At 44.6% G+C, this 26,501-nt stretch overlaps 2 protein-coding genes across 13 annotated transcripts; one reads left to right on the top strand and one right to left on the bottom strand.

Moving 5' to 3' along the window:
- The first annotated feature begins 5,641 nt into the window (after positions 1–5,641).
- Positions 5,642–26,403, top strand: LOC118502992 (suppressor of lurcher protein 1). Of its 9 annotated transcripts, none has more exons than XM_036035800.1 (9): positions 5,642–5,657; positions 7,752–8,341; positions 21,769–21,917; positions 22,062–22,133; positions 23,501–23,666; positions 23,846–23,963; positions 24,372–24,461; positions 24,607–24,896; positions 25,556–26,403. In XM_036035800.1, the coding sequence occupies exons 2-9, from the start codon at positions 8,113–8,115 to the stop codon at positions 25,660–25,662; spliced, it is 1,221 nt and encodes a 406-aa protein (XP_035891693.1). In that variant the 5' UTR covers positions 5,642–5,657; positions 7,752–8,112; the 3' UTR covers positions 25,663–26,403. The 9 variants fall into 9 exon arrangements, with proteins under 9 accessions (XP_035891693.1, XP_035891691.1, XP_035891695.1 ...); XM_036035798.1 differs by lacking the exon at positions 5,642–5,657 and adding an exon at positions 5,677–5,955; XM_036035802.1 differs by lacking the exon at positions 5,642–5,657 and adding an exon at positions 5,677–6,063 and having other exon boundaries at positions 7,939–8,341.
- On the bottom strand, positions 14,010–20,180 carry LOC118503008. 4 transcript variants are annotated; one of them, XM_036035819.1, is made up of 4 exons: positions 20,086–20,180; positions 16,183–16,307; positions 15,917–16,098; positions 14,010–15,211 (listed from the first exon to the last, which is right to left on the bottom strand). In XM_036035819.1, the coding sequence occupies exons 2-4, from the start codon at positions 16,271–16,273 to the stop codon at positions 15,206–15,208; spliced, it is 279 nt and encodes a 92-aa protein (XP_035891712.1). In that variant the 5' UTR covers positions 16,274–16,307; positions 20,086–20,180; the 3' UTR covers positions 14,010–15,205. The 4 variants fall into 4 exon arrangements, with proteins under 4 accessions (XP_035891712.1, XP_035891715.1, XP_035891711.1 ...); XM_036035822.1 differs by having other exon boundaries at positions 20,144–20,162; XM_036035818.1 differs by lacking the exon at positions 20,086–20,180 and adding an exon at positions 19,901–20,034.
- Positions 26,404–26,501: the final 98 nt, after the last annotated feature.

Raw genomic sequence — 26,501 nt, 5'->3', positions numbered from 1 at the left:
TCGGAAAGCAAATCAAAGCTGCCATTCAACGGACTGGTTGGATTTAATGCGTTCGTTTGTTGAAGTTGAAGTTGGCAGGAGCATTATCGGAATACGACCGGGAGGAAACATTTCACTTTAATGCACTCTCCCGGTCTAGTTCTTCTAGCTTTTGCGTGAGTTGTTGTGAAGCCAGCTCCATTACAATACATTCTAATTGAGCTAAATTGAATAAAAATACACAGTCACACAACACAAACTAACTAGCTACAAATACTGGTTCATTAAACTTTACGTCTGTTCCGTATCGTCCACAACCATGACCATCACAGGAACAAGGACCTACCTTTGAAAACCACCTGTGTGTTTCGGTGTTCGTTGGAGAAAAGTTTATCATGCTTCTGGTGATGATAAGGGCTCGCTTGAGCCAAATGATACAAAACCGTGTTGCTTTGTCCCACCGGGTTCGTACCAACCCTTCTGGCAGGTAAAAAGGCTTGGAAAGCTTTTTCCTCGTTTCCCGCAGTCAACGCGTTGTCTCATAATTCATTACACAAATCCAACCAAAGGATAAAATATCGGACGGACGGTGCTGGCACTGGATGTACTAAGAAACCGGTGAGCATTGGGAAGCAATCGGATGGAAAGTGGCTTCCATTTTCTAAATCAGAATGGTCGATTCAATTTATGGGGTACACGCTCGGCTGGCCAAAAGGAATTTGACAATATTTCTCCGACAGGAGATGCGGAGTTTTACGAGTTCCAAGAAACACAAAGAACCGTAGCATTTTGTAATGCTTTTGTGTGTGAATTTTTGGTGCAGCAAGAGATATGGGAGAATCAGTTCACAATTCATTTGATGATCGCTCGGAGGGTTTTTAATTTAGCAAGCCCAACATTAGTGGTGCTTCGGACATACTCGAGCGTCCGATTGTGTGTTTGTAGTTGGATTTAAAGCTAAGCTTCCCATGGCATTACGACCAGCAATGACTAAAACAGAAGAACAAAAATCCCTCCATGTAGTTCACCAGTCACCATCGGCGAAACCTTTGATTTGTTCCACGTCCAGCGTGTTGTTGCCTTGCGTTGACTCGTTGATTTCCGTTAGCAGCAACACGTGCCTTCACCGAGAGAAAAAGAAAACAAAACGCATCGACTCTCCCCATTAGAAGGTGTCCCGGGGACTTAACAAACCCATGTGCTGTATCCTTTTTGCCTCAAAATCTTGCGCCCCCAAGGAACACAGCAACACGGCGTACCGCTAGGAACAACTAAAAAATTCAACTTCACGTCCTCGGCGTGGATGTGGATGGCGCCTTCGGGCAAGGTAAATATGTTTCGCTTGAGAAACGGAAAAGAATCTGTAACCACCACCGGTGGCTGCGCTGGGTTGGGTAGATTCACGTCGAGCACGTTCAGGACGTTACGTTTGAACGCGGGCACACGCACCGTGCCCGGGACGGTACACTAACGAACACACTGGCCGTACATATGAATTGCAGACGCTTTGCACCTTCCGGCTGGTTTCGCCGTATGATGATACGATCTTGGTTTTGCTGTCTCAACGTGTCCATTTTGCTGACAGAGCTTTGTCGTGAGCTTTGTCACGAGCGCACAAAGAAAAAGAGGGATCTGGAGAGTGCACCGGTAGGCAAATCACATACGCCCAACCTAAGCAGACATCTTGAAAGTCCTTCCGGGAGGACACAGAAATGGGGCTTTTTTTTTCAACCGATTTCAAACACGCACCTCTTTGCACAGAGCAACGTTCAACACTCCTGGGAAGACTGGTACGAGCGCCAGATATCGAGGGCGCTTCTGGATTCTACCCGAAATATCTCTTCCTGCTCGGGAAATCCTGTGTTTTTACCCCAGAACACTGTAAGCCCATTGTCGTCGGCCATGAAAAAGTAACATTTACACATGGCTGCACACAAGGAACATCAAAACCGGCGAGCAAGTCGATGCCGATGGCGAGTGTTCGCAGTCGGTCGCCGCCCGTTTGGCATTTCGTTTCGAGTCATTTCACGCGACGCTAACCGGAGCCGGCGGAGTTTCTTGTGCGAGCGCTTCAGAACCCGAACCGACATTTGGCCAGGTTTCGGGTTCGAATCGATAACGGATGCCAAAAAAGTGCGCCACTGATCGCTGACTAGTTGGCACACACAGGCACACTCGATGTGGCCCTAGTGCCACGATTCTAGCACAGCCGAGGCGCAACGCACAGATATCGGATGATCTCTAGCCCCAACGCTATCGGGGTCCAGTGCATCAAATTACACAAGAACCGCTGGAGCTTTGCTGACCATCCACTTATCCGGCACGGGTTTGCACGGATGACTAGCCTTTAAATTCACTACCCAGTGCCTATTTGCCGATAGAAAAGTTGTGTTTCGGCGTCTGCTTACCGGAAGAGTTCTAACAGTTCTACATTAGAATGCGGTGCAGAGGAATGGGAAAATGAAGTTGCATCACGCGAACAAGGAGGGGGAAACCGGATGCTGGCTGTAATTTCCTTTCGTGAGCTCGTGAACTTGCCAGCCCGGCCCAGCAAATGTAGGCCAATCGGAAATGAGGCAAAATGCAGGATGCAAAAACCCGCTGCTGAAGGGCTTAATCGCTACGGAGACATATTTTGAGCGTACTAAGCTCGGTTTTTGTTTTTCTTTTAACGGAGCAAGAAAATTGAAAGCAAACCCAAATTGGAAAGCCAATTTTTTTCACAACCGGAAAGCAAACATAACAAAATTTTCTTTAACTTCCACGCAACACCATGCATGGAAACATGTGTGAGTGAGCATCTTGACTGTGTTACACATTTGGTTGACTTTTTCGTAAACCTCCCCATCCCCCATAAATTCCCCCCGGGGTTGGCGGGAGCATGAAAATGGTTCGAAACTTAAAAACAACGCCCTCCGCGAGCAACTCTTGAGTGGTGCCGTAAAAGTTTACTTTATTGCTCATGCGAGCACAATTGAAATACGCGGAAAATTGAATCGTTCGCTCAATGCCCGTGCATCCATCCCCCGGTGCTTGGCTTAAGGGATGGGGAAATATATCTTTGCGCTACCTTTTGCGCCATCCACGGCCGGGCTGGAAGATATTCTTTAACGGTTTGGGTAGCAGAATTCCTGGGAGAGTAGCAGCAGCACCAGGTAGAACCGTCATAACGCACCAAAAGGCCATATACGGGAAATGGGAGCTGGTTTTTCTTGTTTTTCATTTGGAAATGAATTCAACGTGGTGTGTTGACTCCTGTTTTTTTTTATTCGAGGCCCCAGTTTCGAGCCGCTAATGTACGAAAAGATAATAACGCCCCGTGTTTGCTTAAGCCATGCAGCCCGTGTGGAATTAGCTGGAGCTACGGTACGGATTAAAGCAAACCAAAAACAAACTGTCATTAGCGACTAATATGCTCGCTACAGGAGAAAGAACGGAAGCTCATCTTCATAGACCGAGTTTTCATTTGCAGTATTCGTTTGCTGCCATTGGAGCTTATTCCCACAGCTGAATTAGAATTTTCCTAATGCTTTCCAATTTTTAAAGTATCCCCTAAGTGGGGAAAATGTTCATAGCTGCAGGCAGTACAGCTACAACGTAAAAATCTGAGCAGTTTCAAATTTCATTCCAAAAATAATTTGATCTACTAGCTACGACCAGGGGCACGATGGATGTGTTCCGCCGATAATGTTTAGCAACTTTTAATTAACCAATGCCGAATTTTACGAACGAAGCTTGAAACAAACATTGTTTTTGTGCCATAAAGCTGCATCATGGTTTTTACGCCAGAATTATCTATCATTACCACACACGCAGTGGGCTTTGTGGATCGAATATCGGAATAAACTCGTTTCCATGTCGTTCTGTACCTGTCATGAAATAAGATATCTAATTTCGTATCATCATTGGTAAAATAATGTAAATGAAAAAATAGCTGTTTATAAATAGCGCTTATAAGCAATAAAGCCAGGCCGATCGTTACGAATATAATTTATGTAGAACTTTAGGAGACTTAGGTTTGGTATGGCATATGCAAAATTTCCTAGATAAACCACAACAAAGTCAATGTGGAGGGATGGAGAAACACTATCGCTAGAAACGCTTGGAGGAACATAAGAACTGGCGGAATGTGATTTCCACTCACGATTCAAACCCTCGACAAAAACAGAACTACGATGTTCGATGACGGAATTGCAGTCCACGGATTGTCTGACCTCTCCCGGGATAAGGTGGCTTTTCACGGTTCGGTGAAGGAATGTGTTCAAAACAATATGAATTGTACACTATTTTGTAGCTTAGTTTTCAGCTTTATGGCCAAGTCGTCCCTAATAAGTTGAAAAAATAGACTTCAGAATTAATTAATTACACGAGCAATCAATCTAGACTCTTTCGAAGGCGTTGGACAGGAACAAGAGATTTCTTCTACCATACGATCATCAGGATCAGTCACTTTACAGCTTGTAAACCCTTCTTTATTCTACAGTTCTTGATGAAGTTTTAGAGTATAACATTATGGAATTAACCGTACCTAGCTCTTAAATTAATATTTCGTTTCTATTAGTTAATTACAAGCTTAATCTAGAGTGCTGTCCATTTTCATTCAATTGATTTCATTCTTTCAAGTATAGATCCTTCACTTCACTTCTCTTTTCTACTAAAAACACCTGTTCAAACAGGCGAAGCTGAGAATTAATAGAGTATGTGTAGTCACAATACTCAATTATTCCTCTGAGGTATAAGCGCTGTTCAAAGTGGATGAATTCTACTTATTAGCGTTCCAGAATAAAATGCTTAGAAGGACAACAACGACAAGGACAAGTGATTGTCAGGCTCCGGTGAACTGGTCATGTCATGAGAACGATACCGCGCAATCCAGTCAAATTGAGATGAAGTAATGGCGTTGATGAGTCCGACAGCAAGTCCACGTTATTGGGCAGGTGGACGACGGCGTGAGACTATCAGCGACACCCTTTTTTGGTATAATTTATGAAGTTATTGAATAATGCCTCAAACACCTTTCAAAATAATTCATCAATAGCTCCGCAAAACGGTCATACCGGATGCATAAAAATATTGCAATTCGAACGAAAATAAAATCAAATTTGAAGAATCTTACATGTGTAGTACTAAAGATTAGTTTCTATGAGCAAACATTTATGCACTCATTGGAAAGTTGACTTTCTTCAATTAACCTTCTTCAGCACAAATAAAAGGCTCATAGTTTCCAGATCACCGTCATCATATCACATATCTTGCCCCCTTACCAACCAACCAATCTGCAAAGCAAACACAAAACAAGTGCCAACAATATTCCTCGCTCGGGCTCGGCGCTCGGAACTTATCTCCTTCCGGAGTAGGCAGCACTTTGCAAAAACCCCATCTGTGTGCATCCCCATCGGTATGCATTGTTCCATCCGATTGGATAGCAAGCCTCTAAGCTGCATTAGCAATGCTCACATGCCATTCGCCCGTTTCGTAGCCGCACAAGTAATTTGAAAAATTGCACCCCAGATTCGACGGCCCCCGTCGAGGTGGGTCGTCGTGCAAACTTGGCAGGGCGCGATTGCAAACTGGGCAGATTAAAACTCTATCCAGTGTGTGAGCGCACGCGAATCTATGCCCGGCTCCGGAGTATCGCATCATCGTTCCATCGCATCAGGATTCAGATTCCATTTTCGGTGTGTCGTTTTATTGGGGAGTTTTCGGTGCTCGGAATTCGGTTCCGCTTCTGTGTTTAACTCCCTGCTCTTGTTTGCCCAGCGCATGAACCGACCGGAGTGTTTGTTCTTTTGCAAGCTCTCGAGCACGCGAACTCCACCCGAACGAGGACCGAAGCGCTTGGATCCGACACAGCTTCGCACAGCTGGAGCGCGTGGCCGTGTTTGCTGGATGCTGCCAGAGTCCTGCCCAGCGCTCCGGTAGCTTAGTTTACATTTACACTGCAGCGCGGTACGGTCGCTCTGTGCCCTGTTTCCGGTTCGTTCCGTCGACCGCGTGACGTAGCGTTCGGTTCGTGTGCGGTACCGGATGTGTTGTAATTTCGTACACAAACCAGCGGCATCGAAGCATTCGGCTACGATCAAAGTAACGATGCACAGCTTTTTCGGCAGCCAGTGAGAGGGGGCTTTGGTGTGCCAGTTATGAAAATTGTACTGCGGAAACCTAACCAACCCTTCCATTCGGTCGTTCCCATCGGAACTTGTTTTATGAGATGCAAATTAGATCAATCGGTCACTTGTGTACTAACTGTGGGCCTTTTGGCGCACCATCATCGTGACTGGGTTACTGTTGGGTGTAAAATGTTAATTAAATTTCACGAGCTTCTAACCAACTGCCAAAGTACCATTCATCATCATGCGGCGTTGATGATAAACAAATTGCATCAGTGCAGAACAAGTGCAGTAGTGCAGGAAGTGCACAGTGAGTGAGGTGAAAATTAAAAGCTTATTAGCGGCCGGTGTATCGTGGCCGCTATTGATGTGGTGTGACGGATATGTTTAATTAGCATAAATCGTAATATGATTAATGGATCGAAAGCCGGTGCCGGATTTGAACGAGTGAAATCGGAACTCATGAGCGAAAAAAAATCAATTGAAACGTTAAACAAAAACACCAGAACGGAACTGGAATAGGAATGCAAAAGCCCGGGTGGAAAACACAAACATTTGGTTTAGCGGTGAACGAAAGCTGTGTTTGTTTTGAAGCGTAAAAAATAGCTTCATTTTCATAAAGCTAACATCAAAAGCAAGCTACACGATAATGCGATACAAAAAAAAACCCCGATTGGATTGTGTTTTGTAAATCTTGTTAAACAATTTCCGTTGCCGATGATGAAGCACTTGATAACGAATCATCGATAATACTGTTAATTAATCATTCAAATTTCTTATGAATTATTGCTATTATTAGAGGTAGATTTAAGGATATTTCATTAGCGATACATCAATTGATAGAATCATGCAATTAAAACGATAATTAACAACGATAGCCTACGATCAAGCATTTACAGTGTTTCTCAGACCATACAACAGGCCATAAATAACAATATGATTTAGATTGCATAGTTTGTGTGCTATATCTAATGTCGGTGGTTTTTAACAAACATATAGACATTAATTTGTTGAAGTGAACATAGACTGGAAAACACGGTAACATGTTTTAGTCCTTATTGCCCTGCTCGGTTGTTTAATGAAGTTGTTTGAAGCTGCAATTGTTTTGTTTACTTTTTTTTTACACCACCGGATCGAAATCACCACTGTGACAGCCTGGGTTGCCCCAACTTAACGAAAATAAAAGCTGAACGGAAGCTTGACTTCTTGACTCTAACTCGAAACCATAATACCGATCTTCTCTATATATTATGAGATGTGAGAGTTTGTCTGTTAGAAAACCGTAATCGGCACTAAGAGTTGATTGAAAGTTTGTCTGTTAAAGAACCGTAATCAGTACTTTAATTTAGAACAAAAATGTACGAAAGAACGACATCTTTTAAATCTTTCCGTCAGTATTCTCTAGTGCAACGTATTTTTTTAGAAACTACGCAATGTGCAATTCAATCTAATCTATTCTATACATAGGAGTCCTACCTTATGAGTAAAAAATACTTCAATCTAGCAGATCAGCAGATCGAAGAACACAGTATCTATCCTTTATTTTACGACCAAACCCTCAAGACCATCCTGTTTTCTCATGCTTGATGCAATTATGAATCAATAAAAACAATTTTCCCTCTACATTTACTCCTTTCGCTGTAACCAACATTCAACCGCTAGCTGGAAAGCGTTCGAATTCCCGCACCAGCATCACACCAGACAATCGAGCTAAAACGGATGAAAGAGAGCTTAACCGTTGTTCGAAAATTCTAGCTAACCCTCCCCTGAAGTGAATGAAATTATCCACCGACACCGCAATGGTCGGAATTGTTTCGACACGAGTGTAATACAAACAAGTGCTCGACAGCCAGCAGCAAATACGCCCCTTCTATAAAGTGTACTACACCCACCCGGTGTCCCGAAGGTTTGTTAGTGGTCGAAACGAATGAGCAGCCCTCGAGCTTCTGGGCCTGATTGGCGCGTCCGGGACCCTCACCAGCGTCTGTAATCAAGCGCCCGCGTGAAAATCCACCGCGTGATAATGGAACACACTCATCAATTAGTAAAGGTGACGAATCTCATGCTACACTTGTTTCTGCTGCTGCTACCGCTGCACACGACGACGCCGAGCAGCGCCACCGCGACTGGTGGAAATTCTCCGGCGAACGGCGCCGGGCTTGGTGCGGGAAAATCTGGCCCCGATGCCGTTGGCCCGATCATCGGTGGCGCTACGATCGCGAGCAGCGGGCGCGAAAGGTCACACTTAAAAGGTAAGCCTTATGCGTAGTTCGTGCCGTTTACGACCGAGATAGGGATTAGTTGCAAAACCCGTTCGTGCACTATTGCTGGTGGGCTTACGCGAGCTCTCCCCACAAGGGAGGGGGGCTGAGTTTCACAAGACTTACGCTGTTTGGTGCAAGAAAATACCCTCAGGCTCGCACCGACTCGTCTGTATTTTATTGCTTTTCAGCTTTCTTGGGATGTTAGGATACGATGATAGGGATCGTAAAATGGCGGAAAAGTTTGCGCGCCTGAAAATCTACTACTGCCAATTTTAATGTCGCCCGCTCAGTTAGGGGTTTTGGGTACTGCGATTGGTAAAGAAAGCGGCTCTTTGTTTGATTTAAGTGTTTCTTCTTTTGGGGGTGAAGTAAAGTAATAGATTCATCCTTTACAAGTAAAACTCAAGTGCTCGGTTAATTCTGCAAATATTGGTTTATTTTAAATACTTTTTATTAGTTTCAGTTTCCCCAAGCTGGGTTTGTACTTACATTCTTTAAAAAACCCTCCAACAATTCCAACCAGCAAATCTCCCTCTTTGTCTCATATCACTCATATGAAGCCCCTGCAGCCAGACAATGTATCACTCGAGCGGGCAGGGAAAATATATGCAAGCCTCCAGCATTTCATTTATTTTATCGCACTTAATTATCTTAACCGGGGAGTACGTATTTTACAACCATCCAACTCCATTTCCAATCTTGCCTTCCCTCCAAGCGGCCGGAAAGTATCCGTTTATGCCCGGCTGCTCCAGTTTCCCAGTGCCCGGTGCGATGGAGAATGTTATAATTTGTTGACTTTTAACACACGCTCTTACACACGGCCGTACGGAAAGGAATGGCCTGGAATGGGGTGGAAAATGCTACACACACACTCACCAGGAACCGGGCCGGAAATGAGGATCGTTGGAAAAGTTTGTCAGACACCAACGCCTCACCACCTTTTCGGCCAGGGACTGGGGAAAAACTTTCGCCGTTTCCCGTTTCCGTGCGGTCGCCATTGTAAAGTTTTCACCGGGCGAAAGTTCATTACACTTGTCTCTGCTAACAGGTGTCACAAAAGATTATGCTGGATCGGTGTGAAAGAAGGGGGTCGGGATTGTTGAGCTAAGGTTGGTGGGGTTGGAGGTTTTTCGTCCTTTATGCCTGTGGCTTTATTGTGTCCCATTTAGTCTTTCTTAATCGAATATTTAAATAGTTAATGTAGCTACTTGTGTGGCAGGTGAATTGTGGCTGTCATTTCATAAGAATTTCTTAAGCTACCGAGAACATATCCCAAAATTAGGATTACCTCCCTTCTCGACAAGCAATTGTCCAAAGACAGCAAAACCCGTAAGACATTGCTTGCCCGCTGGCTAATTCCCATAAATCCCTGTACGCCGAACAAGAGATCCGAGGAATCGAAGGCCCACGCGCGCTGAATGGCAAACGTCAATAGCAGCATTCCTTCTCAGCCCGTGCCCGGGTAAAACGACCACAAGCAATGCAGCATTGATAATGCTGCATAATTTTCAGCATCGAGCCAAAGATTAATTGGTGCTGTCATGGTGTTTTGCGAGAAATTAACCTGTCCCCGCGTGGTACCGGCAGCTTAAGAACAACCGGGCACACGGTTCAGTCAGAACACACCGACCATCCTTCCCGTCGAACTATTGTTTAAGCCTTCGAGAATAATAAAGCTGAATAACCGGTTCATACATCAAACGATCTTATTGCTTCGGATCTTATTCGCCGGCATTATCCTTTGTGGAACAATAATTAGCTTCAACTCGCCTTGCGGTCTGTTTACCAAAGCCAAATGTCCTTAGAATTCTCTCTAGACCAAAAGAAAAAACCATCTCCCTCGATTACGATTCACCATGGCACGTTCCTGGATTTTCCGAAAAGGCCCTTCGGTGCGTTCCCTCCATAGAGGATGGTAATCATTCCGACTCCGAGTTGGAATTGATTTCAGCGATAGAATCTAATCGTATAACCTAACTTTCCGCCGAACTTCCACCCGAAGGTCGATTTGGGCAAATGATTGCTACTAGTCGAGGCCAGCGTCCCACTCGGACAACGATTGGAAAATAATCGATTTACCAGCGGCATCACGAACCTCCGAGGCGTCCGTGGTTTTGTTTCCCATCATTTTCCGATGCTCTTTGGCATCACTTATCGAAATGACCTGCCCCGGGCCACAGTCTGCCGCAGATGGGTGTATCGTGTTGCCCAACTGGAGTTGAGATGGGTGGGCCTGCTGCTGCGTCTTCTGCTTCCGAACATGGTGCCCATCGACGGAAAAAACGGTTCGATGCCATTTGTCACCAACCTTCGATTAAGCGCTCGTTTCGAACGGACCGTCTCCTGAGCGAATGTGCTTCAGTAACATCAGTTGACAGATGAAGCAGTGTCTTTCTCGGGACCGGGACCCGGGAAACGATCAAAGCACGCCACAGAAATGGCAAGTAATTACGATTTCATTAGGTGTCCTTTCGAAAGTTGGGCGGGCTTGTATGCGTAGCTACGAACCTTCCGTATCAATCATGTATCGTTGGATGAATGTTTTATCTACCATCATTCGAATCATCGTTAATGTGGATGGCTTTCCTGGGATGCATTGTGGATATTAAACGTTTGTTTTAAATATTCATTATTATTAGGATGAGAATATATTGAGTAGCAACTTCAAACAGTAGCAAATTTTCTTCTAATGAGGTTTAGAACATGACCCTAATTATAATTCTTTGAAAAGTTGTCAAGGACTTAAGAGTTTGTTTTCCAATAATGATGTCCAACAGAATGTTGAGCATTGTCGAGACATGAATCAATTTAAAGTTTGATCTTCCTGCACGAAGCAAGCTCGACTGTTCTTGACAGCCGTCCATTATTTGGAATTTAAACGGATACTTTTCCTATCCAATTCCCACAAGTTCAAGTTTTATTTCCCGAACCCCATTTGGATGACTCACTCCCAATGCTAAGTTCGAAGGATATTTATCGCTCAGCATAGCCAAACTACTTACAGTTCTATCAAGCAAATAAAAGCTTCTTCCGCGTGGCGGCCTCGGGGGCCCACAACACGTTAAGCAATTGTACTTTCATTTATTTCCTATCCTACTATCTGCACTGCACTGCGATCGGTTGGGCTAGCAAAACCCTATTACCACGCAATAGTAATGCTGTTAGTAGCAGCGCTGCAATTCAATAAAACCTTCCATCCGGCATTTCAGCACACAGAGCCTCACACAGCCACCGTGGCCACCTCGCGGGCGCTATCAAATTTCCGCTTCCTGTACGCCATTTTGCCGGAACTGCCGGGAAAGCTTTCGCACGCCTTTACAATCCAGCTCCAATATCCTGCCGGGCTGACGCCTTATTGCCCGTAATCGTTTCATGTTCTGTCACCGTGTGGTGCTGTGCTGGGGGTGTTTCCCGATGGTGGGTTAGCCGTTTCACAGTACCGATTCTGGTACGGATGCTATAGCGGAGTGTAAAATGGTTAATCGGTTCAGGTGACCCGTGTCGTACGTGCGAACTCCATTCTCGTCCAGTGAACGGAATGAATGTGCCACGTGCGGATGCTTTTATTATGAGCCTGTGTTTCGAGTTGTAATAGTCGATTGCACTAGTCAAATTATAATTTTACTACTGTGGTTTCTGTCACACACAAAAAGCAATTATTTTTAATGCTTTATAGGAAGTGGCATGTTTTTTCTTTTTCTTGAAATGTTACCCACCGCAATATAATCCTTTAAAAATATAATTCCATCTAAAAGTCCCACTCTTCGGTTCAGAACTTCCAATTTTCCACGTAAACCCAACTAAGCAAAAAAAAGACGAAAACTTTTCCATTATCAGGTGAACGTTTCGACGTGCAATCGATCAACTGTAACGGCAAGCAGGCAGGCAAGCAAGCAAAGGACAACAAAACTGTGTACAGTAACAGTCAAACATGAACCGACCGAAGTTTTCTTTCCATCATTTCTTTCTGCTCGCCTACAAACATTGACATTATGAATATTTGATGCTGCAAAGTGCTTTTCGTAACGTTAGAGAGCAGCAGCAGCAGCATCAGGAACAGCAACAGGCTTAGCTTTAAACTTGCGCCGGTGAGTGAAATGTGAGTAGACATACGGTGTGTTTTGTAAAGTGATTACCTCTTAACACACACGCTTCGATATGTTGCTGCTTTTCACAGCTAGGGGATGTTTTAATGTCCATTGCATATTTTCCATAGGAAATTCACTTTTTACTGAGATTTAATTTTATATCAAAAATAGTACAAGAAATGCATCGAAGCTTTCATACGGCATCTTCCGGATGCTTAAGCGCTAACGGTCCTACCCTAAAGCTTCTAGGATCATTAATACGTACTAGAGAAAATAATTGCTCTTTACAGCATGTGAAGAGCAAAAAACAAAATGCTATCTTCTTCGTTAGACGACATTCATCCGGAGGAACGAAGTTACGAAGGCAGTAACGGGCAAATACTTCCACCGTAGTGCTTAACCTTTTTTTTTTCGTAAGAGCACCATTAATGAGGCCAAAGGGCACACACCACACGCCGTAAGGAGCGCATGTTGGTGCAATGTGCATATGGAGGGTGATAAAGCCTTAGAAGGTGATTATTTTGCTCACATATCACGAGCATGGGTAGCTGATGACTCACGTTCATATGCGACCAAAAATTGTAATTATGTTGTCCTGTCATATGGTAAAATTTAATAGGGTAAAGAAAGCTTTCGCTTAATTTTATATTAGTATAACGTAACTGTTTGCGACAGTGTACCTATTTTCGGCAAGTAATCAGAAACAGCAAAAATATGGAAAAAAAAATCGTAAGAGAAATGTCCTTTCAACTACTTTTATTGCAAAACATCAATGTTTGTTCTTCAAATACGATATAGAATATGCATTTATCTTTTTTTCAACCCCGTTTAAAATTTTCTTATATAAATTTAATCTACAGGACGAAGATGAACATGTATTCCCTTTATCTTCCTTAGATGAAAAACATGGTCTTTTCTTTACTTTTCTTCTTTTAATATTATATTCTTATTATTTTTTCTTTCTATATGCTGACAATATTTTTAACAATTGATTTTTCTGTTAAAATTAAAGTTCCACCAAGGAAAAGAAAATAAATTATTGAAGGAACCATTTCAACGTGGTCGTCAGAAGGTTTAGCATTGGCGTAACTATCACACAATTTTGGTTACTGTGATATAAGTCTCTTGTTGGCGTAACGACCTAGGCAATCTTTCGGCATGTGATAGGTAAGTTTAAAAAAATCGGAAAGACTTGTATATGCCATACGAAAACCGGAAGTGGCTCCTGAAGGTTAAGACTGCTTTGAAGCCAGACGGAGATATTAAGAACTGCCCAGAGCCGCTAATCAGCAGTTGACATCGTAGGGGCCCCCAAAGCGGTCTTAAGCTGTGGATGCAGCTCTGAAAACCCATGACTAATGCTGACCTTTGGTTCGGTCCGTTGGCACAGGGCGATAACGGCGCCGGACTTCATACGGCAGGAGCGTGGTTCAAATCCCATCCGGACCATTCTGTCATTCGGACACCTAGCTGTGAGAAGCAGAAATTGGTACGCTTACCACCACCACCCAACTCACGCTCATGCACTTTCTCATCTCTAAGTAAAATTTGTATCACGCCAGGCAGAGTTTGGTTTCGTTTCGACGATTTTATTTCTTTTTTTGTTTGTTATACATTTCGCTCTCATAACTTATACAGCCTTGACTTTACGAATAAAAGAAAAATATTTTACACATAATGGTAAATGAAAAGAAAAATATAGTGTTTTGTTTGTGTGTCGCTGTGTGTGTTTGTGTGTGTGTGTTTGTATTGTTTGTTGTGTGTGTTTTGTTTTGTTTGGGAGAGCACATCCTTTGCCGCAGGATTGCAACACGCCGTGCTGTTTCGCGCAATTACCCCGGTCGGCTTCATCCCGCCGGTCGAACGGATGTCTGCTGTAGGTTTGGCTTAAATGAAGCTCCGTTCAGGCTCGTTTGATCGGTTACACAACTACGTATGTCTTGTTGTCAGTTATCTCGAAACTCTCGCGTTGGTGGCCCACTACCTCGGTTGCTTCCTAGTTCCCAGTCTCCGCATATCCGCATTCCCAGTTAGGCAACGGTGGTTTTTTTCCACACGAATTTCCATGCCATATCCCTCGAAGGCATTTTGTTGTTGTTGGTTGTCAGAATAATTTCCAAACCCTTCGATCAGGATCGTTCTTCGGATCGGTGTTAAATTGTTCTGTCGTTTCATGCTGCCGTTCGAAAATAGTTGTTGAGTCCCCAGTGCATTGTTGTCGTCATTTCATCAAAAACCAAATCGTGCATGCTGCTGTTCAACAGTGTTCGAATTCGTTTGGAAGTGTGTGCGTGTGTGTCTGTTTCCGTCCCGTACTTGTGTGTATGTACCGTATGTATGTTTTCTTTTCGCCTCCCGGTCTAAGTTCTGCAACTTTCTCGAGGAACATAAATAGAAATTCGCCGCCGCCATCACTGCTCTTATCGTGTCGACGTATGGCTGCTGATCTTCACGCCCTTAGCCGGCCGGGAAATGGTCACGTTTTGCGTCATATATATGCGGACACGGGAACCGTCGACTCCCTGACGAGCTCAGCAAAAACCATGCTCACTGTTCACTGCTAATTATCATGCCTAGCGCTGTCGTTCTGTAGGTCGGTGTGTATCGGTGTGTGTCTGTAGTTTTTTTTCTGTCATTCGAAGGTTAAAATCTATATCATTACAGTGGTAGATGTTTTTTTTTCTCTTCTTCTTGGTGTAGTAGTTGCTCAAGAACTTAGGGACACATTAAGACAAAAAGATATTACTGCTACACACACGATCGTTTAGCGCTGCTCCATCATCGAAGGTCAAACATGGGGAAAAAAGGGAAAGAGAGAGAAAGAACACACAGAAATTAATTGATGCTATTATCTGGTCGCAAAAGTTTGTTGAATGAACTTGACAGCGCGTATGTGTGGACATAAATAATAGAACTCGCTCCCACAAGCAGCGATACTATCATGTTTCATTACGATCTTTCTAACATCCCCAGAGGGCTACGCTTCGAGCGAGCGCGCGAGAGTATATTCTCATGTATCGCGAAATTGATCTTGGCTTGGGAAAGCAAACTTTACCGAAGCTCATTAATCACAATTTTGAATGACAACTCGAATGAGGCCACGTGCGTCTAGATCCGTTCGCTGAGCCGTCGACAATTATTCTGCAAATCTTTAGCGAGCTGCTTAACCAGCGAATCCGCGATTTGATTCTATGTTTGTTGTTTGATAAAAATAAACTCCCACTCGTGCGTACGTGTGTTTTAGCTTATTTTTATCACCTTGAACGCATTCCTGGCCTAACGACTGTCTCGTTAGCCCGAAACGGATAACTTCACCACACAGGGTAAAAGTGTTATCCAAGCGTACAGCAGAAGAAGCCCGTCTATTTTTAATGACGACCGTCGACATCGCTTCTACTCAGTTTTCATGGCGATGGACGCGAATGTGACCCCAAAATGATAACGGACCGAACAAATAGCCCGCTACGGTACTTACGGTAAAATCGCGCGCGTTGATCTTTCTCGGCGTAACGCCATAGGTGTCCTTGCTGACCGGGTTGTAGTGGTAGCCGGGCGACTTGACTCTTTCGCAGGCGAATTTCGAGTCACTGTAGATGCTCTGCGATTCGAAGGTCGAGCTGTAGCTGCGCTTCTCCTTGGCCATGATGTCTTGGGATCCTTGGGGATTAGGAAAATTTTTGAAGGAAATCGAATTGTTAGTTGGAATTTATTGGGCTCCAAGCTGCGATCTTTTTGGCTTACCCTTCAGCGACTTAAGGTAGGTGTTGAAGAAGCGAGCCTTCTTGCTGATGGGCTCGTAGCTTCCGATCATTTCCAGATGCGACTTGAACATTTTCGGTTGAGTTGGTTTTTGGTTACGGGTGGTACTGCGAAAAGAAAAAGGCAAATAAGTAAAGTGTGATAAAGGTTTAAATGAAAACCAATTCTTCGCTTCCGTTTCCACATTGTTCCAGCAGCCCTTTTTTGCGGTCGGAAAATCCCCAAAAAGGGCCACTAATTGGACCCAAAACACCGCCAGTAATTTCATCATTTACATATGATCTATGTGTCCAATACCACCCCGTTCGGTTGGCCAGCCGGGTTTGGACAAAGGTGCCGTAAACCATGCCATACCCTTTATTTCGTTCACACGGAACCAATTGTAACAGTGCCCGAGAAAGCGGGCAGCATAATTCCACAACTTCACCGTGTAAATTTGGCGAAATAAATTACGAATCTCGGGGACTCGGCGGCTCGACGAACGGTCCAGCGGCCATCGGTCGGGGTAAACATTGGTGTGGATTGTAATTGTAGCTTTTTAATGCCGCATATTTACGTCCAACTGTTTACCGAACTGTGTAAACTTCCGCACGCTTCGAGGACCGGTCCTCGGGATCGTGGTCCAGCATGGCGCACGATAATTATGCCACAAAGAGCTCGTTTTCCGGGACCGTTTCGCCCATTTTCCGGCAGGGGGCTAGACTGTTCGGAGCAAAATTTTTGCCAACGAATGGAATGATTTACCAGAAGCAGAACAGCCAAACAACTGTGATACATGAACATATGCCCCGCATTGCAATATTTACAACCGAACCGGAATGGTTCGGCGCCATAAATTGGTGCTTTTATTTTGCTTTTTTCCGAGCAAAATATTTCACCCACACCGGCATCGTTGGCCCTTTTTGGGAGGGTGCAGTAATTGATCCCGAAGCACCCAGCATCCTGGCCCACGGTTCGACCTTTGGCAGACCGGTGGAATGCACAAAGCAGCCGAAAAAAAAAACGAAGGAAAAACCCGAAGAATGTACCGATGTCGGGACCCTCTGTTGGCGCACGCAACTTGTCTGACCTGAGCTATTTGATCGTACTTTCGCATTAAGAAAAAAAAAACAAACGCATCATGGTGCAACTGGCGTTACCGGGGCCGAAAGTTACATTTTTCGCATTGCACAATTTGGCCCCAAACCCAGCCCAGCCCCAGCCCGGCCCAGGTCGGCTTGCTGCGAAAAGGTCTCACTAGTCGGCCAATTACTGTCGCGCGGTGGCTTCACTCGTTGGTGGACGATTTGTTTGGTTGGTGGAGGGGGTAGGGAAGAAGATAAAGGAGACAAGTGGTTGAAAGAGGGAAAACTATTTTTAAAAATATGCTTCACCGTGGCGCGCTTGACCGACTCGTATGCTCGTAAATGCGAGAGCCGTTTTGCACTAGCACCGAGTGTGAGTAAGGGTGATGAATCACTTGCAGAATTTCCCTTCTTTCGCTAGGCACCTTGACGCTTCCTAGGGCTTCACAACCGGCAGCATCGTTTACTCTAACAACTTTGGGCAATAAAAAAATGCAATAAAAGCTAGCCACACTGGACACAGTTTACAGGGCGTTTACCAAAAAAAATAGAAACGCCGTTTCATTTGACTTTATGTCAATCCCGAGCAAGGACCCGAGCAAAATGGCGTGAAAATTGAACAGAAAACCGTTATTACATTTTCAAATGAGCTTTCGCTCCTCTTCAAACGGTCTCCACTAGGCTATGGGGAAGGACCAAAGGCAGTCAGCCAGCCAGCCAGCCATCTGGTTGAAAGATTGGCAAATTCGCTTAAACGACTTCTGTCCCCCAGGCTACAAAAACATATTTGAGGGCGAGGAAGCCTCTCCCTCTCTCTCGTTCTCTCTCTTTGGTGTCTGTCCCAGTGTATGAAGTGTAGAAATAACGAGGCGCAGCGAGCAAAAATAAACATATTCTTCCAACCCCGGCTTTGTCCTCCCACAAGGACTCTGGGCTGCCATCCTTCGGTAACATAAAAAAACCCGTGGCCAGAGAATCGCAAACGCAGCCATATGCAATGGCACACCTCCCCTACATACACCTTGTCCACCTTTCGCTCAGCCAGCCAGCTAGGGACACAGGAGACGAATCGATTCGATGGGACCTCAGCGGGACACACACACAAACGCTTGCCGAACCGGCTTTTGGCCAATGCTGAAGGAATTATTTTTATGCCACACCTTTTGAATGTGTGCCGCTGAATTTCAAGTGTCACTCCGCAGGGGGCAGATTGTGGTGAGGACAACCTGAGGGGGGGGGGGGCTGGAGGGGAGCGAAAAGCGAGCCGAGAAGCGGTGGACGAAAAATTGTGCTGAACATGTACCAGACATAAAACGGGCCGGCGAGACCGAGCACCAAAGTATCAACACTTGCAAGCTAACAGCGTACAAGTACAAGTGGTTGTGCCCCGGCTTAAATGCTGGTGCCATTCTCATAAATCGTCTCCCGTGCCATCTCGCGCGCTCACCGAAGTACGGTGGATACTTCGCGAGCGGTAAGTCAAGATCGAAAGATAATCCTTCTCCCGCCGGATTTTCCCACCCTTCGCACGATCGTTCGGTGCGCAACTACAGGCAGAAGGCTTTCTTGGGGATGAAGGTCCAGACGGGAAGTCCGGTCGGGGATGCGGTGCTTTACGCAAGAGCGTGCAGCGCAAATACGTGTAGCCAAACGCAACCCCCTGCGAGACAGGGTAATTATTTTTAGCACCATCCAAATGGCTCAAATCTGCGTCTGGCAGCACAATTGCTGGTGAAGCTAGATGCTCGCAAAGGGTCGTTAGACATTGGATTCTTCCGCTGCGGGTGAGGACACAAACGCATTGATAATCGATTAGATTCATTTTAGGCGTTAATCACCACCGTTGCGTGTACTCTGGACTTTACTCTTTGGGTGGTTTACGCTCGATGTGCACCACTTCAATTCTGGACATTTTTATATGAAAATCAGTCATTTTGCTTCAGGACTATTAGCTAATTATTAGCCTTCGTTGTACAGAATTTTGAAGAGCAGATAAAGCCCGGAAGTTTTCCAACCACCCAGTGCATCACAAGAACTAACACGGATCTTGTATGAAAACAGCTTTATACATTATTTAAATCTTCACATGCCTTCCGTCATCAAACGGCCACACCATGCATCTGTTCGCATGATGTTAGTTACACTAAAAAAACTGAAACCAACATTTTACTTCCATTGCTTGATTTTTTATGTCCCTTCAAATGTCAACACAAGGCGAGGCTCAGTCAGCCAGTCACTCACTAAAAGCGGTATGACAGAATCGGATTAAAACACGTAGGCCCATTTTCCGATGGCCGCAGTTCCGTGTAACAAAAAAGGAGGCACATTCACTTTCTGCCCACCGAAAAAAAAAACCTTATCACTGCTGGTTGCATTATTCATCACCACCTGTTCGTCCTGTGCGACGCACAAATACAAGTCCCTCTTATCACAATTCTCCTCTCGCACACTTTCGAACCAACGATTGCTCACAAAAATCAGACACTCAAAAAAGTCAGAACAAGCACACCAAACCTCGCCGCTCTGGGCTGTGGAAAAAGCTGGAGCACGATGTAGCGTGAAAAACCCCCTTTGGGGTGGGGAAACGGATCGGCGATGATCGGTAGTAGATGAATCCTCAAAAAACTCAGGCTTACAGATTTCAGTACTCAGTAGCAGCTGCGAGCGAACTGTTCGTGGTGCGAGATAACTCAAGACTGATTAGACTGATACTGGTGAGGGTTTAATAACCAGCGCCACTGGTAGACAAACCCTAAGCCAAGGGAAGAAAAACTGGTTGGGTTGGGGAGTTGGAGGTAGTCCATTCGCTTTCCCTCTTTACCTGCCAGCGATTCCGACGACTCTCTTTGTGTACCGTAGTGAGGTGCTCTCGCTCTTACCAACACGCTTAATGTTCGTCCGAAAGCGTAACAATGATCACTGCCAGACCCGAATCCGAAGATCGCCGGTGCCTGCAAAACACCCGAACGCCAGCAAGAAAGACCCGAACTCGAACCGAAATCCACCGCTCAGGTTGCTTGTCGTGTGTTTCGCCTCTGATGGCGCAGTTACGCGCGAACGTCATCGTCGATCGATCGACAGGACGAGCCAGGAGAGCAAGCTGGCTGGCATTAGTGGTCGCGGGAACCTCCAATGGAATGCTGCCACCGACCGATCCATATGGGGGTTTTCGGGGGAAGGGACGACATTGAAACGAGGGAATCGAAATCGAATGCACATTTAAAAATATCGCACGTGGCTTCACCGATCAAGGAACGATGATCCTCTGGGAAGTGACTGAGCTCCCTGCTTGCGCGCCCCTCCCTCGATCCACGGCGTTTGTTTTGATCGGTATCGATCGACCATGATCCAATGTGAAGTTCAAAGTACTTCTAGAACCGTCCGATAAGTCCTCGCCCTTGATCTGTACCTATTCGCTACCTTTGTCTTCCAATAAGATATTTGGCCGAAGAGCGATACAACATTATGACACATCGATGCTACATATAATTAAAAACCGCCGAAACTCACTTAGGTGAATGAGTTTTCTATTTATGGTTCACGGTCGCGATGTATGGATCGGTGACGCAAAAGCGATCACTACCAACGGTTTGCGGACACGGTCGAACCATTATCGCCGTATCGTGCGGTCGCTAAAAATAGGCTCTTTTGTTTATTTCTTTGTCATCCGTCATCCACAACTGCCACCGTGTGAGCACGTTCCACGAGGGCAGGATGTTTCGTTTTCCCCTTAGTATGTTAGCTTCCTTCACACCTTATCTCGCCGACTTTTTTTTCTTTCTCTGCTTTGTAACGACGATAACAACGATTAGTTCACAAACGGCAAAACAAACTCACGATACATCAACACAAGCAAGGGGGGTTCGGGAGGAAGCGCTAGTAGCAGGCCACAAAGCGATCACTTATTTTTAGCCAAAACACTCCCATCCAATCCCATCGCATCCCATCCCCTCCCGTGTGTTATATGATCGTAGTTAGGTTCTGTTCTGGTTTCCCGTAACATTGTACCGACAAAAACATCGCACCATTTGATCGTCTTTATTCGTTTGAGTTCCATTTTAATCCGATGATTATCCTAGCACAAAATAGGTTACCTTGTAGCGGGGAGAGCTTTTGTCAGGTTGCCGTGGCCCAGAAAACGAGGCATCCTTGAGGAAATCCTTCACGTACAATTTATGTTGCCAGGGTTATCGAAAATCTGACGGGCAGTAAGATTTTGATACCGGGCAGCCGGTTTAGAATCGGGGTGCCATGTGTTTTACAGCCATGGAGGCGCCTGGTGCCTGATGCGTGACGGCAGTATCTATGGGAGCAAATCAATTTTCTACTCGGCAAAGAAACCCCTGGTTTGGCAAGACACACAAGTCCCAAATGATACAATTAGTAAAACCCTTTCAGCTCACATCCGAAAAATCGGTGTAGGCACAAGGATTTTGGACGTTTAATTGTTTGTTGGATCCCTTCGCATCTCTTACATCGGCTCGGATCGGTGTTTCCGTTGCAGGAGCTGGCGGCTGTAACCGAGTGGTGTTTAGCTCGAATCGCATCCGGAACGGCAGCATCGCACCGTCCCATTCGAAACATTCCGGCCTGTTTCCGTCGAGCCTATGTCAGCTGTACGAGTTCGTGGGCGATGGTGCGGAACGTGTTCAGGTAAGCCGCAGGTCCTTTGACAATCCTTTTCCAACCACCAACGAGAGTGTGAGCGTGTGCGTGTTTGAGACCGTTTTTTATTGTCCCATTTGTCTCTCTCTCTCTCTCTTTCTAACCGGATCGTTTTTTGCTCGCTTCCAACAGATCATCTTTTCCGAGTTTCGTCTTCCGTCCCAGCTTGGGCCAACCGAATGCGGTGACACGGATATCCTAATGGTAATTAATTTTCACTTACGTTCGCTTCGTTCGCTCGCTCCGATCCACTGATCGGCATCGGGAGGTTTTCTCTCGGCAGGCTCAGTCTATTTCATTAAATTTCATAAGGCGTGACACATCGGAGGGGGGGTAGAGGACCTGGGGGAAAACGTGCAGTGGATTTGAGGTTAAGGTTTGAAAAGAAACCCCAATTTTCTGTGGCTTTCGATGATAAAATCCCGCTGCTCGTTGGCAGCATCTACCAGCTCCGGTTGGTCTGGACTGGCAGATATACGTGCCGCCGGCGGTCGCGGCGTAACCGGTTGCGCCGAAGACTGCCGAGTGATTTTAGCATCCATTATTTACGGCACACTTGCCCATAATGTGTGGCGGTGGGAAAAGTTTACTGTATAATTCATTGCGTTCCAGGCGTTCAGGTGGCGCGCGTTACTGGCTTCGTGCATCGATGTTGACACGGGTGCTTATTTAGAGCAGGTTATTTGTATTCTAGTCCCCATCACTTTCAAACGAGTGTAATCAATGACACCGAGTGTATGCGTAGAGCAAGCTTTAATCCCTTTAGATTATTTAACTTCAGGTGAATGGGATTGTTTTGTGAGTATGACAAGGATTCCTGCTCTAATACAATATATATTTTAAGAAAGACTTTCTTATAAACAAAATTATAAAAGTATTGATAAAATACAATAAAAATACTTGGTTAAGATCTCTACAGTGGAACCTTGCAATCATATAGTGGAATCGTGCAAACAGAAAACTTTGCTAATGCGTCTTTGGAATTTTCCAATAAGCTGTAGATTAGGCAACATTGCCAACTAACTCATGCGCTAAACTCGTTGGAATTTCATAAGTTTCATTCATTATTCAAGTAAACCGCAATGAATTAATCACACAATCAAAGCGAAAAATGATGTTTAATGTAAATTGTCTGACCGACACAATTTATTTGTCCGAATTCAATCAGCGTATGTTCTTTCATTACACTCAAAGGCGTACCTAGCATAGCGCGTCGCATTATTCTCCGAATTCTCACGTGCAGAGTACAAATGTACAAAAAGAAGGGAACATTCAAGACAAAAAACACACAAATTGAAACCAGATGGAAACGATACAATCAGCATCATTCATGATCCTTTACAATCGAGCTCCAGCTGGACATGCCTGTATGAATTTTAATTTACCCCATTTACCATTCCCATTCAATTTTGCGTTCCGTCGTGTTCTTCGTGGTCAGAATTGACATTCCCGTGATACTCACTGAGAGCCACATCCTCTCGAAAAAAAAAAAAACCACGAAATTGGATCAATTTTTATTTTCCAAACCACACGGCCCCCTTTTGATAAAACGATGTCAATCTATTTTTCAGGTTTACTACATCGTTAACGAGCGCGAGGAGCTCGTCGAGACACTTTGCGGTGACACACTGCCTAAGCCGATCCTATCCGACGGGCCGCGGTTACTGCTGGAGCTACGCAGCAGCTACAACAACACGGAAAACAAGGGATTTACGGGAGACTTTTTCTTCCTAACCAGTGCGTAACTCCTGCCCGCCACGAACGTCCGGCGGAACATGATTAATGATAGCGTTTTGAGCCTGGGAGAAGAAAAAAAAACATTCAATTTCCATTCACATTTATTTTTCGATGCCTCGTTTCTTATCGATCTTCATACTGACGGCTTGGTTCGGGGGGAACGAAAAAATTGGTAACAGATTTTGGCATTACTACCGGATATCAGCCAAACCAGTCCGAATGCACCTTTCACTACTTCCGAAACGTAACCAACAGCGGATGGATCCAGTCACCGAACTTCCCCGGTGCCTATCCAAGGTAAGTGGTGTGTCGCTCCGTTTATGGTGTTGTTGAACGAAAATTGTAGCAAGCAACGTCTATTTTTGAAAACCGATCACTAAGTGATGAGCTATGCGAAGTAGTGAATACGCTGTCATTCATGGTCGTATTGTTTTGGTAGAGTTGATGGCACCTGTCAACTGTACCAGCAAATTCCATCACTACGGTTGTCAGCGTACAGCGTACAGGGCTTAACCTTATTCGGATTTGGAATGAACGGATGCGTAATTTTGTGTGACAACATTGCAATTGCGCATTAGCGATGACTTCGAGTGATGAAATAATTCTTTCCGACATGCCAGAAAGCCGTTATCAAATGACAATTTTTTTAAACAGTCTCTATTATATCTCTCTATAATTCTATCTTCCGTCTGTTTGCATCGATAGAAACATCATCTGTAACTATTTCTTTCACGGTGGACCGAAAGATTTCGTCCGGTTGCGTTTCACGTACTTCGATATCGAAGGAATACGACCGTAAGTTTTAGTATTCGCATCTTTGCATTGCCACTCGCACGCGGCTGTACGGCGAAAGAAAGGAAAACGTCGTGCAGCGGTGGCATCCTCCCGAGGCGAGTCGTTCAACCTGATTCCTTGCCCTGCGGTACGCTTTCTCTTTCAGCTGCGACGAGGACACAGCCAGCGATTACGTGGAGTTTTCTAATTTTGTCACGCGCGATCGCAAGTACGATATATACTGTGGTAAATGGCGGGAGCTTGTGGTTCGCTCGGATGGTCGCTTCTTTCGCATTACGATGACATCGAACGATCGTCTGGATGGGACCGGCTTTCGGGCAATCTACACGTTCGAAACGGTGCCGAACGAGCCGACAGAGCGGACCGAGGTAGCGTCGATTGGCAAGGTCACGACGACGACGACGACAGCGACCAGTACCACCAGCCGGATGTGTGGTTTGTACTGTTCGAATTGCTCGCACTTTATCGTTTTGTATTGAGCTTCGCATTCATTATTTACCGAAATGTTTTGGATGCTTTATGAATTTGTTTCAATTTATATGATTTAACATGTAAACATAGTTTTCCTCGTCCACTGTTTACCAAATATTGAAACTACGGTCGTTTGCACTGCACACTCAACCGTTAAACGATCTGCTACTGCCCGTGTTCAATAATTGCATAACTTTAGGCGCATTTATGATTTCTCGTTCGATACAATTGCACGTGGGCATGTACTTTTTTTGCATACCTTAGGGCGCTTTTTCAAATTAAGCGACAAACATAGTTTGAATTTTGCGCGAAACAGTTACTCTCGACGGTTTTGTGCTGCATTATTGCTTGTTACATTATTTTAGTGTAAATATTGTTATAAAAACTTCATTTTCAATTTTAAAAACAAATCTTTTAAGTAGATCATTTTAAAATATACAACATCCTACATATGGATAAAATCAACATCCTTATGCATTCCTAACCGCTACCATACCTGGCAAACAAATATATTTATTCTCTTTCGTACCATTTGCCCGGTACGCCCAACAAACAAATACGTGAGTCACATAGCCTAATTCGTTTGTTTGTGCTTTTTTTTATCGTTTACGTAAACATTCCAGGTCTTCTGGGCCCGGTCACAGGAGCTGTTGCTTCCAGCCTCTGGGTCAGCATTGCCATCATCATTAGCATCGTTGGTTTGGAGTTAATAAAATTTCATCAAGTCTGATGTTCAACATTCCAACAAAATACGGTGAAACACAAAAAAAAACAAAAACAATTCGGAACAACGTTATCCGATTGCGATGAATGATGAGATGCAAAGCTTGTCATTCGGATCCTCATGCTTCGAGAAACCCGAATGATTCGCACAGCAACACTCTTCACGAAAGATTTTAATGAGTTTTACTAAAGATTGAAATTGAAGGAAAGAAAACAAAAATAATGTAAATAAATCATTTTATATCAATACAAACTGTGAATCTCTTGTGAATAATAGCAAGGTGCCAAGGAGAAAGACGGCGTAGGGAAGACAGTAAGTATTAAAAAAATAATAATAAGAAAATAATTCCTGTGGATGAAGCTGTATTTGTTGCTAAGGTCTTCTTAATAGGATTTAGCTCACCCATCATTTGGGGCATAAATCTGTGCGGAAGCGCTGGAGAAGTCAAAATTTATACAGTTCTCTTCAATATCTAGTTTTGTACGGTGGTTGATGGTTCTAATTCATTGTTTTAATCAGCCACATATCATGCTGCTGTCATTCTTGATTAGCAAGCCATTTGCAGTTTTCCCACGAGAAACAATCAATCAAACAACCGTTGTACTTAAACCTTTTTCGCCCTGATAATACGAGTCGAGCCAAAAAATCAGATCCTTCTGTCCAACGGAAGCCCCAATACGCGTGTTGCCGATAGGAACGATTTAATGCTATCAATATTTTACACCACAATGCCACAGGTTATTACGTCGGCAGTTCATTTATTTTTATCACCGCCTACACCACACTACAAGGTGCATGCCGGTCACCGGTATTACTGTTGTGCGTACCTGAGCCTGTTTTATCAT

The sequence above is a fragment of the Anopheles stephensi genome, chromosome 2 (assembly GCF_013141755.1).
Source record: "Anopheles stephensi strain Indian chromosome 2, UCI_ANSTEP_V1.0, whole genome shotgun sequence".
Taxonomy (NCBI): Eukaryota; Metazoa; Arthropoda; class Insecta; order Diptera; family Culicidae; genus Anopheles; species Anopheles stephensi.
Note: the sequence above shows the minus strand (reverse complement) of the source record. Positions and strands in the feature narration are given on the sequence as shown.

What these genes read in the sequence shown, in the direction of transcription:
- LOC118503008 (XM_036035819.1), bottom strand. Translation starts at nt 16,273, where the DNA reads ATGTTCAAGTCGCATCTGGAAATGATCGGAAGCTACGAGCCCATCAGC. An exon ending in CTACCTTAAGTCGCTGAAGG is followed by an intron (nt 16,099 to 16,182) that starts GTAAGCCAAAAA and finishes CTAATCCCCAAG; the next exon opens with GATCCCAAGACATCATGGCC.
- LOC118502992 (XM_036035800.1), top strand. Translation starts at nt 8,113, where the DNA reads ATGGAACACACTCATCAATTAGTAAAGGTGACGAATCTCATGCTACAC. An exon ending in TTCCCCGGTGCCTATCCAAG is followed by an intron (nt 23,964 to 24,371) that starts GTAAGTGGTGTG and finishes TTGCATCGATAG; the next exon opens with AAACATCATCTGTAACTATT. An exon ending in TACCACCAGCCGGATGTGTG is followed by an intron (nt 24,897 to 25,555) that starts GTTTGTACTGTT and finishes TAAACATTCCAG; the next exon opens with GTCTTCTGGGCCCGGTCACA.